The following is a 15,800-nucleotide window of genomic DNA, read 5'->3' as shown; positions in this document are numbered from 1 at the left end:
CCCCACCCCCGCCCCACCAGAAAAGCTCTTTCCCCATCTTCGTGGGACTCGTGTGGTCCCCAGGGATTTCCTCCCTGACCACGTTGCGAAAAATCGTTTGCATTTTTCCCTGGCTCTGTCCCTTCGCTCTGCTTCTTCTGTCTTTGGGGCACTTACTGGTGGCTGACGCTGCATTTCACATTGACAGGTCGTCTCTCCCCCGTTACCAGGCGAACTGCCATGCATCTTAGGGCAGTGGGCCTCACCCTTGGGTGACTCCGGGACACTTGTCAGCAGACAATTGTGGTGGTCACAACTGGGGTGCTCCTGGCATCCCGTGGGCAGGGTCCAGGGATGCCGCTCACCTCCCCCAACCCCCTCCCCTCCCTGGCACTGTGCCCGGGACAGTCTGGTGTCGGTGGTGCTGGCAGGAGAGACCTGGAGCCGGACAGTGGATCTCAAACGTGTCCGCAGACCAGCAGCATCAGCACCGTTTGGGGGCTGGGTGGCCATGCAGATCCTGCAGCCCCGCCCCCAGCCAGAATGCGGCTCCCAGCCTGCACCTGGAGAGACAGCCCAAAACGCCTATGGTGCTGAGATGGAGACCCTGTTCTAGCTTGTCAGCCGTGATGCGGGCCTGACCGTGCTCAGATCGAGGCCCAGATGGTCCCTGCAGGGAGGGGCCTGACAACTGTGGTGGCTGTTTACCTCGGTCTAAAGCAGTCCATTGGCCAGGCCTGCCCCGTACCAAGGAAGCAGGCGCTCGGAAGTGCCCACCTGCCCAGCAGGTTCTCCCCAGCCAGGCTGGGCACACAGCAATGGCCTCAGGCCTCCATCGGAGCACAGCAGCCAGCCAGGCCTGTGCTCCTGCCTTGGGAGCCACAGAGGCCTTCAGGGCGGCACGGAGCGCATCCTGATGACCCAGAGAGCAGCTCCGGCTCTGGGAAGGTCAGATGGGCTGGTCACTGGCTTTTCCCCGGAGGGTGGGCACGGGCTAGGACAGGTGGGATGCCGCCTCTTTTCCCGGCAGGCCCAGAGCTGGTGGCCAGAGCAGGTCTGAGCCCACCGTGGGCTGGGAGACACCATCCCCCTCCCCTGCCTGCTGCTGGGGGCTGGAGATGCAGGCAGGCGGGAACCAGCGCACCGCCTCCCCGCCCCACGCTAATAACTTGTGCACCAGAGACGCAAACAGCAGACAACAGAAACCCCGACACACTGTTATTAAGGTTGATTCAATCCACGAGGCCTGGGTGCCGCCTCGTAATTTCCCCCTTTGTCTCCAGATCAAGGAGGGGAATATGGCTGACTCCATCCAGCTGGTGCCCGTGCCCTGAACCCCCGTGCAGAGCAGACCTGGGAGGGCTGAGGCCTGGGCCAGCGACCTCCTGCTGGAGGAAGACGCTCTGGTGGCCTTGGCTGATGACGGGAGACAGTCCCGGGGTAACTCTCCTCCCGGCAGAGCTCTCAATGGTGTCCCCAGCCCAGGCACCCCTCCTCCTGCCCGCCCAGGACCCCCAGTGGGGGAGGGGAGAAGCTAGGCGGAGTGGGTGGGTGTGGCTGGCCTTGACCCGCCACGTCCGTGCTGGCGGAGCTGCTGCTCGGTGTTCTGTGCGGAGGGCTTGGCTTGGAGCGCTCGCTGGGCACCCTGGCTTCTGGCTGCAGCTCTGGCCCTTGCCGAGCGCCCCCTCCTCTGTCTCCGACACGCACACAGGATCTCAGCGCCAACCAGCCTCTGCATGGAACCCACTGTCCCTTCCCATGAATCAGAGTAGTGACACCCCAGTGTGACCACCACGGCCATCCTCAGACACCGCCTGGAGCGCCCTAGGGGATCCCCCCTACTGGGAACCGCGGAGTGAGCAGAAGACCTCCCAAAGACAGGGACCTCTGCAGCAGCAGGCGACATGGCATTTCCTCAGTGTCACCAGGTTGCACACGGATGGCCTTCTGAGACTCCTGTCCAGTTTTGTGCAGGGGCTGGTCTGGGGCCAGCTGGTGATCAGCCGCAGCCTTAGCCACGGGAGAGCTGCTCCTGCCCGGGTGGCGGGGATGGAGCCAGCGCAGGCCTCAGAAGAGCCTTGTCTAGGCCGGACCTGGCCACCAGAGCCCAGGAAACCGCGGGAGTGGGCGCTCTCCTCCGGGCTTCAGTTGGAGGCAAAACAGCCACTGTTCTTAGCTCAGGGCAGAGATGGTCTGATCCGCACGCAATGTAGGGAAAACTGACCAGAACCAAGACACGGTCACCCCCACTGCTGGCCAACTGCGGCAGCTTCTGGAAGCAGGTCCCAGGGCTGACCCTTGCTCCGCTGGCCACAGAAGACAGGAGGGGTAGTCAGGAGGGGCCTGGGGGGGCTGCTGCGGCAGCCTGCATCTTCTCCAACACAGCCCCCTCAAACCTCTCAGGGTCCCAGCGTCCTCCGGGGTCCTGCAAACAGCTTGCTGGAGCCGGTGGGACCCTAGGGAGAGCACGTCAGCCGGGAGCAGCCACGGCCCAGCAGATGGAGAGAATCTGAGGTGGTGAGGTCTGAGGGGCCCGCAGAGGGAACCCTGGGTCTTCCTATGACCCAAGGCTCCTTGCTGGTGTGGTACTGCCCTTCCCGGGCCCACTGGTCAGGGAGTGTGCTCAGCGTGAGGGGGACAGGGCCTTGGAGACATCAGTGGGGGCGACAGGAGGTGGTTCGGCTGGGGTGCCCCCGGCCAGATCCCCAGGCTGCTGAGGGCTGGCAGCAGGGGAGGGACCCTGTGGTGCGTGTGCTTTTGGAAGCCACAGGGAGTCTGGAGCAGGGGTCCCAGGAGCAGAGACGACCCTGGCCCAGATGAAGGCAGGCTCACAACCTGGTGGCCCCATGGTGACCTGCCCGGTCGGGGAAGAGGCTGAGTGGGTAGAAACTTCCACCTCCTGGGTGGAGTGACCGGGGGGGGGGGCATGCCAAGGCTGACGCCACTGGCTTTAGGACACAATGGAAAGGATAGTGTCCCCACACCCATGCGGGTCGCCTTCCCAGCACGGGGACAGGGTCAGGCCATGTAGGGTTTGGAGATGGGTTCCCAGGACAAGCCAGACAGAAGTTTCCGGCAACAGGCCTGAGAGTTCTGCAGTGACAGGCCCTCAGACACACATCCCCGCTCTCCTGGCCTCTTGTAGCAGAACTGCACAAGGCCGGGGTGCTGGCAAAGGTTGGTTGCTTGTGCTGGGAGGGGCTGAGCACCAGCAGCAGCCCCCAGGGGTGCCCACAGGGCTGGAGCCGGGGACCAGAAGCCCCACCAAGCCCAGGGCCCGGATCAGAAGGGGCCTGTGCTTGGGGGACCCTGCAGGCCTGGAGCGAGGCAGAGGAAGGGACTCAGGGCACTGGGAAGGCGCGTGCACCTGGGCCCTCATGCCTGCTACGCTACGGCCGAGCGTCCCTGACGGAGCTGGAGAGGCTGCGGCTGCCACCGCCCAGCCCAGGCCACCAGCCCACACTCCCCCTGGAGCACTCCTGATGGCAAAATCCCCCGGGAAAGGCTCTCGGCACAGCCTCCCATCCCTGGAGGCCCGCGTGGGGGTTGCTGAGACAACAGGTGAGTTGAACAGAAGGTCACCAGGGAGCCGGTGCGCAGGGTTGGGGCCAGCGCCACACGCGCCCTGTGCTCCTGCGCCCCTGAGGCAGCTTCTGGCACCGTCAGTGTGTCTGCGGTGGGGGGCACAGGACGGGGGGGTGATTCACAGCGTGGCCCCTGCCCCACAGCCCCGGGGATGGCGGGCTGAGAACCAACGGCCCAGCTGCCCCTGGACCCCAGCCTGCGCACCTTTCGGGTCCCCCAAGTGTGTGTGTGTGGGGGGCAAAGCAGAAGAGGGAAGTGCTGAGGTGCCTGGCAGCCCACCCGTCGTCCCCCTGGAGGCACTGGCTCAGTGGCAGGAGTTAGAGCTCTCCTGTGTGACCCTGTGTGACGCTGTGTGACGGCCCACGGCAGAGTCAGCTGGGGGAGGAGGCCAGGAGTCTCCAGCCTCTGGATGGGCTCGGTGGCCCGGAGCAGCCGGGGTCCTGTCCTGTCCACAGGCAGGAGTGGGGGGGAGGGCAGGGTCCCAGCCCAAGCCCAGCGGGCTGCGCGCCCCGCCCCCTGCGGGCGTCCTCGGCTCTCCATGCCGGGGCGTGACGGGCATGACCCAAAGCCACACAGCTTTGTGAAATAATTTTAAGAGAAGTATTTTTAAACGTAGTCGCTGTGCCCCGGGCTGAGGGTGTTGGATCCAGGGCGCAGCCCCTCTGGGCACAGGTGGCCGCTGGGGGCCTGTGCTCCCCCGCTTGGGGGGAGGGGGCTGGGGGGGCGCCTGCGTCCGGCGGGCGGGCGACGGGCCGTTCACCACTTGAGGAAGACCATGCCGGCCAGGACGGCGTAGCCCAGCACCAGGAAGAGGACTTTGAGCAGACGGTCGCTCTTCTCCTCCAGCTCCTTGGCCAGGATCTCGAAGAAGGTGACAAAGAGGAAGGTGCCGCCCGCCAGGCCCTGCAGCAGCACCGAGGCCACGCTGCTGGGCACCCCCCGGGCACTCTCGATGCCCAGGCCGATGCCGATGCCCAGGGGGATCATGGCGCTGACGGTGACGGCCAGCTTGGCCGCGTCCCTCAGGACCATGGCGCTCCTGGCCATGCTGATGCCCAGGGCTACGGCCACCAGCGTCTCGTGGATGGCCACCCCCACGAACAGGCTCACCACCTTCTCCCCGTCCTCCTGCAGGCCCAGGGCCAGGCCCTCGAAGATGGAGTGCGCGGACAGCGCGAACACCAGGCTCAGGAGCCGCAGCGGGCTGGAGCGCGACAGCTCCTGGACGCTCAGCCCGTGCGCGTGCGCGTGCGGCTCCGCGTAGAGCGCGTGGCCCCGCGCGCCGCCCATGAAGGGGCTCTCGTACTCCGAGTCACTGCCCGCGTCCGAGCCGGCGTTGAAGGTCTCCAGGTCGATGAAGGACGGCTTCTCCTTGCGGAAGGTCAAGATGACCTGCTCCAGGAAGACGGTCACGAAGAAACCCAGCATCGCGATGGTCTCGGCCAGCGGGTAGTCGGTGCTGATGTGCCCGAGACTCAGGACTTTCTGCAGCTGGAGCGGAAGATACACAAGAAGGGGGACGGAGGGAGAGGGGGTTCAGAGCGGGCGGCCTGGCGTCTGGCCGCCAACGCAACAGGGTGTGGGAGCTACCACTGTTCACTTAGCACAGCACAGAAATGTGCACTTCACACAGGAAGCTAAAAAAATAGGAGCAGGTGGGCTCACCCTTGTTGGGTTCGGGAAAAAAAAACACCAAAAACTCCATTACAGAGGGCACTTGGGGGTTAAATCAGCCAAATATGATGAATCACGCTGTATCGGGCTGAAGTGCGGTCCCTAAAGGCCCGCCCACTCGGAAGCTCACAATGTGACCTGATGGAAGAGAGGTCTCCGCAGACGTAATGAAAGTGCAACGGGCTGAACTGGGTCCTCACCAAACAGTCCTATATTCCAAGGTCTGAACGTCTGGAACTGCAGAACCAACCCTCCTTAGAGGGAGGGTCCTTGAAAAGGCGAGTCAGTGGACTGCGGCCACTAGGGTGGTCCGTGGCCCACTAGGACCGGAGTCCTCGCAGGGAGCAGCACGTGAAGAGGCGGCAAGGAGACAGGCCTCAGGGGAACCCAGGCCTGCTAGCACCTGCCTCCCGGACCTGTGGCCTCCACAGGGACAGACGGCAAACGTCTGAGGTGTTTTGCTGTGGCGGCCCCCGGGGAAATCCTACCTAAGCTAAGGGTCTGGAGACGAGACAGAGCATCCTGACTTAGGATGGGCTCTTACCCCAGTAACGGTGTCCTTATGAGACAAAAAGGAGGGGACACAGAGAGACACTCGGGAGGCGGGCAGCTGACCCAGAGGCAGAGACTGAGGTCATGTACCTGTAAGTCAAGGGACGCCACGGATTGCCAAGAACCCTCCAGAAGCAGGGAGATGGCGCAGGACACACTCTGCTTCACTGTGCCATTGCCCAGCCTCTGCAGCCCTGAGGCCTGTGTGGGGTCTGCTGCCACAGGACAGCGGGCGGGCTGCTTCCCAGGTCTTCCTGCGTGAAGACGACTTCGCGCATGCCCCCAGCCAGGGAGACCCTGCCAGCCAGTGCTGTCCAGAAGTGCAATCTGATACCGAAGCCCCCGGCCACATGTGGCCCAGGGGGACCTTACACACGGCCACGTGGCCCAGGACCGGCATGTAGACTCATGTCTCATTTACTTCACTGAAGCTCAACCAGACAGGCAAGGCGAGGGGCTGCCGCTCGGTCCGGCACAGCGCTGTGCCGTCCGGCCAGGCGGTAGGTGGGCTCCTCTGGGCTGGGCTCATTTTCCCTGCACTCCTAACGGTGCGTGCACACCCCCAGGGGCTGCAGAACTGGCCGGCAGCAGTCTGGACGGCTCCTCCAGCGTACTCACAGCCTGGGTTTCGGGGCACAGTCACCCCCGCTTTGGGTCCTGGGTTTCGGGGCACAGTCACCCCTGCTTTGGGTCCTGGGTTTTGGGGCACAGTCACCCCCACATGGGAACCCCGGCTGCAGAAGGCTGTGTTTTGTAGACAGAGCACTTCATTTGCTAGGCATCTCCGGGAGGCCTGCCGGTGCTCTGCCCGGGAACCCCCCCACCCCGAGAAACACTAACGGCCCCGCCCCTGGAGGAACAGTCAGATCAGATCACCAGATCGAGAGAGACAAGGCAGACACGCAGAGGCCACAGCTTTTGATGCTGCCATCTGCAGGGTGACCAAGCCAGCAGCTGTAGCTGAGCCTGGCCGGGCGCCGGGGGGCAGGGGGCAGAACCACCCAGGCTCAGGTGTGGGCAGCGGTGCAGCCTGGAGGGGTTTGGGGAGGACCATAGGAGGCCACATGCACTGGAGGGGCTGGGGAGGAGCAAGGCCATCGCAGCAGCCACAGCCCGAGGCAGGAGTGTGGTGACGGGGCGAGGATGCAGCAAAGGGGTCGGGGCAGTAGGGCTGGACGTGGCCCTGGGGTGCAGACGGCCTGAGGGAGGACTCTGAGATCTCACCCCCAGGGATGCCGACTGCGTGAGCTCCCACGCTGGGTCGTGAAGGAACGCAAGGTGGGCAGCGGAAACAACAGAAACATGTCAGAAGTGCAGGCACCTGCTGATGGCGCCAGTGGCTATGTCGGGGGGCCCACCTGGAAGGGGCTGAGGGCAGCCCTCAGCCACGGAGAAACAAGGCCCCCATCTGACGAGAGGGAAGGAACTGACTTTGCCCACCACCACGTGAGCTTGGACCCTGAGATGCAACCCCTGCCCCTGGAGACCTGGAATGTCGCCTGGCGGGGGTGTGGAGCGGGGGCCCAGCCAAGCCCTGTCCAGCCCCGACCCAGAGAAACCGCAGCGTAACCAACATGTGCGCATTAAGCTGCGAAATTTGTTATTGCTGGTTAAGCCGCAGCAGCTGCCGGAGGAGAGGCCCGGACTGGCAGCTACAGGGCAAGATAGGGGCTACCCAGCCGGGAAGCCCAGGTCTCGTTCCAGCCCCTGTCTGCCAGGTAAGGCCCAGGGAAGGGAAGCAACTGACTAGCGGTCACACAGCAAATCCATTTCCGGTCGCTCCTGCACGGTCACGGCTATGGCCAAGCTCGGCAGCCTCACTGAAAACGCATCAGAGACCCTGGGTCATAAGGTGCCATGGGCTGTGGTGGCCCCCAGGGAGCCCTTACCTTCTCCCTCACGGCCGGCAGGAGAGCATTGAAGCACGTGGCCAGAAAGACCCCACCTCCAAAGGTGTTGCAGAGCGAGAGGATCTTTTTGGAGCGATGGGCCTTCTCAAAATCCGTCTGGATGATCTTCACGGGGAGCAGGGAGCCCAGCAGCATGAACAAGAACACGCCCACCATGCAGAGGATTTTGGCCACCAACAGCTTCGTCATGCTGGCGGCCCGGGCTGTTCTGGTGACCGCGGGGCCACACCATGTGTGGGCGCGCACTCCCGTCCAACGGCGTGCTACCGGGCCCCACCACGTAGCCGCGGGCTCATGCCTCCGTCCAGCCACTGTAAACGCCAAGGGCAACCACGTCAGCTGTTGGATTATCCAAGCAGCTCTAGCGACCAAGCCCATCACCGCCCCTGCCCCCACACTTCATTCGGTCCAGCCTGGCCCAGCTCGCGGCCTCCTGCGGAACATTCCCCACGGCCGTGCTGTCCGGTACGCAGTCACGAGCCCTGCGTGTCTGCTTAAATCAACTACAATTACACTAAAGGCAAAATCCAGCTTCTCGGTCACACCTCAAGTGCCCAGCGGCCACACAGGTGTAGGAGGACCGCACCGGCCGGCATGGACAGAGAGCCCTTCCACTGTTGCGGAATGTTCTACTGGGTGGTGCCGCCCCACTGGTTCCCCACTGCCCTTCCACGGCCTGTGTAGAAGGCTCTGCACCGCCAGCCCCTGCTTCGCCCCACCCCGACCCCAGCCTCTGCGGTCCTGGAGTATGTCCAGCCCGTTCCTGCCTCAGGGCCTTTGCACAGGTTGTTTTCGTGGCCTGGAATACTCCTTCCCCCGACCTCCTGATGAGGTCTTGTCTTTTGGGGTCACTGCCTCCAGGACCCCTTGAAGGGCCTCCCCCGACCTCTGTCCTAAGCCGTAGGCCTCGTACCCACCAGGCGGCCTGGGCGGAGCAGAGGCCCAGGGACGCTGCAGGCCCACGGGTGCGCTGAAGCCGGTGCCCCTCAGGCAGCCGCGGCGGGGCGGATTTCACCCTGGACACCGCTCCGCTGCGGGAGGGCCCCGGGCGGCTCCGCCGTCCTGCGTCCCCGGACCCGGCTCTCGCCCCCACGCCCCACTCGGCGGGGTCTTCAGGTCCCCGCGCGGGCGCCTCCCGCCTCCGGCCTGGCACGGGCTCCCGCGTCACTCGCGCGCCGGGAAAGCCCCGAACTCCGCGCCCCCGCGCCAGCGAGCGCCGCGCTCGAGGCCGCGAGCTCCGCGGGGCACGGACGTCCGTCCTGCCCCGGCCGGGCGCGCCGCTGCCGCCGCCAACACCCGCCGGTGCCCCGAAGCCCGGCCCGTGCGGCGGCGGCGGCCGGCGCGCTCTCCACACCGGGCCGCGCGCGCGCGCTCGCTCCTCGCCCCGCACCTAGTGGGCGCCTCCTGGGTGCACCGGGGCACGCGACGCCCGCGGACCGCGGCGCCCAGCGGGCCCCGCCCGAGAGGGAGCCTCGCGCTCGGCCGGGGGCCCGGAGCCCGGTCAGCGCAGACCGAGCCGGGAGCCGGCGCCGGGCCTCGGGAACGGGCGGCCGAGCCCGCCGGACCAACCGCCCCGCCCCGGCGCCCAGCCCCGGGCCCCGCCCGCACGCACCTCCGCCGGGCCCTCGCCCGCCCGCCGCCGCCGCCGCCGCTCAACCGCCGCGCGGTCTCGACCCCACAGCCACGGTCCTGTTCCTCCCCGGCTCCGCGCGCGGCTGCCCACGCCCCTGTCCATTGGCTACCCCGAGCGACACGGGCCTAGCGCGCCGTGCCATTGGCTGCTGCGGCCGCCACTCATCCTGAGACCCCACCCCTCCTACCGGCACGGGAAAGTAGTTTCCTCTTGCTGAGCGGTAGGTACGGCCAGCAGGTGGCTCCGGTAGGAAACTTAGACCGTGGGGGAAAGGTTCCGAGAGCACTTGGCCCCCAGAGCTGTCCAGGAGCGCCTGGTGCTGAATGCCGTCCGCTGGGAGGCTTGGCCGGCGTCGCGAGACCGTTCCCCCGGGAGACGGTCCCTCCAGGGCGTCCCCGCCAGCTTAAGTCGCAGATTCATCTGCTCAGCACCCCTGCCTACGGTGTGTCGCTCCTGTGCGAGCCAGTAAAGAGCTCCCTTTCCGCCCTTCCGGGGCTCACACGGTCGGACCAGCCGCAGGAGAGAAGGACACCGAGCGGGGTCCGACCCCGGGCTCTGGGATCGCGGGACCCACAAGGGCTACCGGAGGTGCTGCGTGTGGGCTGCCGCTTTAAGGAAGTGCTCCGACAGGCCTCGTCGAGACGGAGGGGTGCGAGCGAAGACGGACGGGGACAAGTCGGTCCGGTGGGCACGTGGAGGCCAGACCTTCCACATGCAAGGGACGGAGCGTCCGGGCCGGGGCAGGTGTGTGCCAGCGAGTCCGTGTGGCCAAGGCAGGGACCCCGGGAGGTGCGGCTGGAGAGAAGAGGAGGTAGGTGGCAAAAGGCTTTGGAGGGAAATAAGGAGCAATCGCAGAGTTTTGATCCGAGATGTGACAGATCCGCCGTGTTGCACGCACCAGCTGGTAACTGTGTTAACGCAGCCAAGGCGTCAAGGAGGACGAAGGCTGAAAACCGTTGATGCTATTTAGACAAGAGAAGGTACCATTAAAAAAAAAAAGTGCACATGGGTGTCTCAGTGGGTTAAAGCCTCTGCCTTTGGCTCGGGTCATGATCCCAGAGTCCTGGGATTGAGCCCCGCATCGGCCTCTCTGCTCAGCAAGGAGGCCTGATTCCTCCTCTTCTCTGCCTGCCTCTCTGTCTACTGTGATCTCTGTCAAATAAATAAATAAAATCTTAAAAAAAAAAAAAAGCTAGCGGTACCTGGGTGACTCAGTCAGTCACCTTCGGCTAAGGTTATGATCCCGGGTCCTGGGACTGAGTAACACATCAGGCTCCCTGCTTAGTGGGGGTCTCCTTCTCCTTCTCCCTCTCCCTCTGCCTCTCCCTCCTGCTCACGAATGCTCTCTCTCTCAAATGGATAGATAAAATCTTAAAAAAAAATTTGTTCCGTGTCCTCTAAAAGCAACCAGAGTTATGAAAAGAATGTATTCATTTGTTAACTAAAATCTTATTGACAGCCTACTATGGCCCAGTTGTGGAGAGAGCTGTGAGGAATGAGGTAGGGAATACTGTGATGTGGAGGGACCCCGGGGACACAGGGTTCAGCGAGAGAAGCCAGACCCAGAAGGACCCGTCCCGCAGGACCCCACTCCCAGGAGAGCCCCAGAGGAGTCCTGCCCACACAGAGAGGAAAGGGTGGGAGCCGGGGCTGGGGTGGGGATGAAGAGTCTGTGCTTCGTGGGGACAGAGTTTCCGTGTGGGGGGAGATGGGAAGTGCCACAAACAGAGGGTCGAGGTGGCTGCTGGACAGGGTGACTGTGCTTCATGCCGCTGAGCCGTGCACTTGAAGTTGTTAAAATGGTAAGTTCAACTTTATGTATATCTCACCACATTTTTTTTAAGATTTTATTTATTTGACAGACAGAGATCACAAGTAGGCAGAGAGAGACAGGCAGAGAGAGAGGAGGAAGCAGGCTTCCCACCGAGCGGAGAGCCCGATGCGGGGCTCGATCCCAGGACCCTGGGATCATGACCTGAGCCGAAGGCAGAGGCTTTAACCCACTGAGCCACCCAGGTGCCCCGTCTCACCACAATTTTTAAAAAAAATTACTAATGGAGTAAAAAAACAAACAAAAGACTGACTTCTGTCTTCCTACCACCTCTCCTGCCTGCCTTGAAGAAGGAAGCTGAGATGTTGGAGAGGCCCACGCGCTAAGGAACTGGGGATGACCTCCAGCCAGTAGTCCGCAAGGGACTAAGACCTCCCGCCCGAGACCCTTTGGGGAGTGGAATCCTGCCGACGACAACATGGGTGGTCTTGGAAGGGGTCGCGGCCTGGGCATGCCATCAGATGGCTGCTGCCCAGGGGACACCTCGACTGTACATTTTGAGAGACCCTGCGGCTGAAGACCCAGACTGTACGAAAAGCTCTGAAGAGGAAGAGAGATTTGTGTGAGCCCAGCCAGGAAGCGAGGGAGAAGTAGGAGCAGCAGAGCACAGCTGACGTAACGATGGAAAAGAACCCGCCACGCCGGAGGAACTGGAAGGCTGGGCTGGCTGAATGTTAGCAAGCGACAGGGAGGGGAGAGATGCGGGACAGTCCCACGGGCCACGTTCAGGAGTTTGCGTGTTACCGTGAGGGCAGCGAGATTCACTGAAGGGGGTTAAGCAGGGGAAGCCTGTGATCCGATTTATCTCTTACGGTGACTCTGACGTCTGTGTAGAGACTGAATTGTGGGGGAAGCAGGAGTGGAAGCAGGAGACCAGTGAAGAGTCATCTGGGCGAGGCCAGACACTAGTTTAGATAAGGGCTCTGGCAGGGAGTCGGCGGAACCAGGATTGAGAGGACGCGGCGCTGGTTCTCCTGGGCAGGTTGCAGGAGTAGGAGGGGTCAGGGTAACTTCTAGTTCTCGGGTTTGAGCAGTTAGGTGGATTCTGGCATTGTTCGCTAAAACAGGAGGGACTGGAGGAGGTGCAGGTATCGGAGGTGCTGGTAGACCGAGCGGGGCTTTGCAGAGGTTAAGTGTGACCTGTCTGTGAGTTCTTAATGTTTAATGCTGATTTCTGCCTTCCTCATCGTAGGCACACAATATGGGGTGCCTCTTCGTTCTTATTAGACACTTTGTTATTATAGAGAGTCTTTTCCTGGCTTCCATAATTCACAACAACAAAAAAAGATGGTTTATAATAAGTGCACACCAGGTAAAAGCCCGCAGGGTGACACCTTCCTACAGAAGAATTCGTGATGTGCAGTATTTATCCATAGTTGTCTAGAGAATGAGGCTGCTCGGAGAAGCACGCATTTTTGAACACTTCCTAGGCTCTAGGACCTGTGTACGAGCAGGTATCTTCAGGGCACCATAGGGAAAAAACGGACACATCTGACTGCATTGTCTACTTCAAAAATATCCTCTAGTGGAAGACACTATGAATGGGTTTAGGAAACAAGAAACGGGGGGCGCCTGGGTGGCTCAGTTGTTGGGTGTCTGCCTTTGGCTCATGTCATGGTCCCAGAGTCCTGGGATCGAGCCCCACATCGGGCTCCCTGCTCACCGGGGAACCCACGTCTCCCTCTCCTGCTCCCCCTGCTTGTGTTCCCACTCTCACTGTGTCTCTGTCAAATAAATAAATAAAATCTTAAAAAAAAAAAAAGAAACAAGATGGAGCAGAAGGAAATGCTGACAAGAGAAGACAGGGCACGTGATAGAGAACAAACGTGCTAGAACAAGAATGGGAAGGGGGATGAATAAGTTATCCACAGGAGAACACATATACAGGGGAACAAACATCACAGAAATTGGAAGTAAAACCATTTTAACAGCTTTATTGAGGCTAATTGACATAATACAAGGAATGATACATATTAAAGTGTGCAACTTGGTGAGTTTTGACGTATGTGTAACATACCTGTGAAACCACCCTCACAGTCAAGAGTGACCATGACCTGCTCCCCTGCGGGTTCCCTCCTGCTGCTTCGCGCCCTGACTCCTGAGCACCTAGCCTTTGGCACAGTGGTTCATTTGGTACTTTCTGGTGTTGGCTCTTGCTTAGGTCTGCTCTGAACACGCCTCTGCCTCTGGGTGGTCGTTCTTACGTGTTGCTGTTGGGCGCACGTCCACAGCGGGTATTGTAGTCGGGGTCCCAGGGGATGCAAACCCTTGGTTTTAGGACTTAATGGAGCTGGTTTTCCCCCTTTGGTGCAGAAGAAGAGTTAAAACAGCAGTCTAAGGCCGGCTCGCGAGGCTGGCCCTCCACGGCGTTTGGGACTGGACTGTGGGCTCCGGCCAGACTCGCTGCTGGGGGGCTCGGGTCCCTGAACCATCCGTGTGGACGTGAGGCTTGGGCTGAGCACCTGCTCCCCTCCCCGAGTCGAGTCGAGGTTCCCGGCCCAAGCTGGGCAGAGGAGCCCGCGAGACCAACCCCCACAGAGAACCCGGGCACTGGGTCTCTGCCCGTCCCCGGAGACCACACCACATGTGCATGGTCCTGTCTTGTTTGTTGGAAATAAGTGTGTCCTGTGGAACACCCTGGGAGAGGGCTCTGGAATCTCCCACCCCTGCCACCCATGCGGCCGTGGGGACGACTGTTTGCTGGCCCTGGGGTCCTCCTGGCACACCCCCGCACTGGGGTGCTCCTGATGCATCTCTGTGATGACAGCACTTGCTTTGTTCATTCTAACCGTTCTGCTCTATTTGCCTTACATCATGGTTTTATTTTATTTTATTTTTTTAAAAAAAGATTTATTTGACAGGGAGAGATCACAAGTAGGCAGAGAGGCAGGCAGAGAGAGAAAGAAGAGGAAGCAGGCTCCCTGCTGAGCAGAGAGCCCGATGCGGGACTCGATCCCAGGACCCTGAGATCATGACCTGAGCCGAAGGCAGCGGCTTAACCCACTGAGCCACCCAGGCGCCCTACATTATGGTTTTAATCATGTTCCTCAGATATCTAATGACATTGATGACTGGCTAACTGCATATCCTGGTTTTTTGGAAGGCCTGTTTTGCCCATTTAAAAAATTTGGTTCAGGCGCCTGGGTGGCCCAGTCTGTTAAGCAACTTAAGCCTCTGCCTTCTGCTGGGGTCATGATCCCAGGGTCCTGGGATCGAGCCCCACATTGGGCTCCCTGCTCAGTGGGGAGCCTGCTTCCTCCTCTCCCTCTGCCTGCCACTCACCTTACTCCTGCTCTGTCAAATGAATAAATAAAATGTTTTTTAAAAAGTTCTTTAAAAAATTGGGTCCTATTTTTAAAAAATATTTTAAAAATTTATTTGAGTTGGGGCGCCTGGGTGGCTCAGTGGGTTAAAGCCTCTGCCTTCGGCTCAGGTCATGATTCCAGGGTCCTGGGATCGAGCCCCGCATTGGGCTCTCTGCTCAGCAGGGAGCCTGCTTCCTCCTCTCTCTCTGCCTGCCTCTCTGCCTACTTGTGATCTCTGTCTGTCAAAGAAATAAATAAAATCCTTTTAAAAAATTTATTTGAGGAGAGGGTGGCTCACTGGGTGGCTCAGTTTGTTAAGCAGCTGCCTTTGGCTCAGGTCGTGATCCTAGGGTCCTGGGATCAAGTCCCACATCTGGCTCCTGCCTCAGCAGAGAGCCTGCGTCTCCCTTCCACTCTGCCTGCTGCTCTCCCTGCTTTGGACTCTCCCTTTGTTAAATGAATAAATAAAAACTTAAAAAAAATTAAAGTTTATTTGATGAGAGAGAAAGAGATCACAAATAGGCAGAGAGGCAGGCAGAGAGAGAGGGAGGAAGCAGGCTCCCTGGGAGCAGAGAGCCGGATGTGGGGCTCGATCCCAGGACCCTGAGATCCTGACCTGAGCCGAAGGCAGAGGCTTGACCCACCAAGCCTCCCAGGTGCCCCGGGTCGTATTTTTCTCATGGATTTGTAGGAGTATATTTTTGTGAAATAAATAAATAAATATATTATATATTTATACATAATATATAATATATATAATAAATAAATATTATATATATAATATATAAATATGTATTGCAAATGGCCTCATCCATTCAGCCAGGCTGGAGACCCAAGGGAGAGTTGACACTGTAGCTTGAGTCCTAAGGCCATGTAGAGGCTGAATTCCCTTGAGAATTTCCTCTAGGGACCTGTCTTTCCTCTGAATGCCTTCAGGTGGTTAGGTGAGGCCCACCCGCACCCGGAGGACTCACGTTCTACTCCAGACCAGCTCGTTTAAATGTTGCTCTCGTCTAAAAAAATACCTTCCCAGCAACATTCAGACTAGCGTTTGACCAAGTACCTGGGTACTGTGGCCTGGCCAAGTGGACGCGTAAGATTATCACAGTGCTGGGCTTTTTAAGAAAATCTGCCTACCTAGAATCATATTCTAAATTCTCTTCTATGATTTTTGTAATTTTACCTTCCCCCACCTTAGATTCCATTTTATCTATATCAAAACCAGGCACAACCGCCCCATGGCACTAATCACTGGGGGAGTGTTCCCCTTGAAGGCGGCAATGGGGGCGGGCACACACGATGAGGGTTGCAGGGCGGGCTCGGCTCTTGGT

At 60.4% G+C, this 15,800-nt stretch overlaps 1 protein-coding gene across 2 annotated transcripts; it reads right to left on the bottom strand.

The window, feature by feature from the left end:
• Positions 1–1,184: 1,184 nt before the first annotated feature.
• On the bottom strand, positions 1,185–9,337 carry SLC39A3 (solute carrier family 39 member 3). Of its 2 annotated transcripts, none has more exons than XM_044254611.1 (3): positions 9,313–9,337; positions 7,680–8,011; positions 1,185–5,055 (listed from the first exon to the last, which is right to left on the bottom strand). In XM_044254611.1, the coding sequence occupies exons 2-3, from the start codon at positions 7,887–7,889 to the stop codon at positions 4,321–4,323; spliced, it is 945 nt and encodes a 314-aa protein (XP_044110546.1). In that variant the 5' UTR covers positions 7,890–8,011; positions 9,313–9,337; the 3' UTR covers positions 1,185–4,320. The 2 variants fall into 2 exon arrangements, with proteins under 2 accessions (XP_044110546.1, XP_044110545.1); XM_044254610.1 differs by lacking the exon at positions 9,313–9,337 and adding an exon at positions 8,618–8,710.
• Positions 9,338–15,800: the final 6,463 nt, after the last annotated feature.

This window comes from Neovison vison, chromosome 6, assembly GCF_020171115.1.
Source record: "Neovison vison isolate M4711 chromosome 6, ASM_NN_V1, whole genome shotgun sequence".
NCBI lineage: Eukaryota > Metazoa > Chordata > Mammalia > Carnivora > Mustelidae > Neogale > Neogale vison.
Note: the sequence above shows the minus strand (reverse complement) of the source record. Positions and strands in the feature narration are given on the sequence as shown.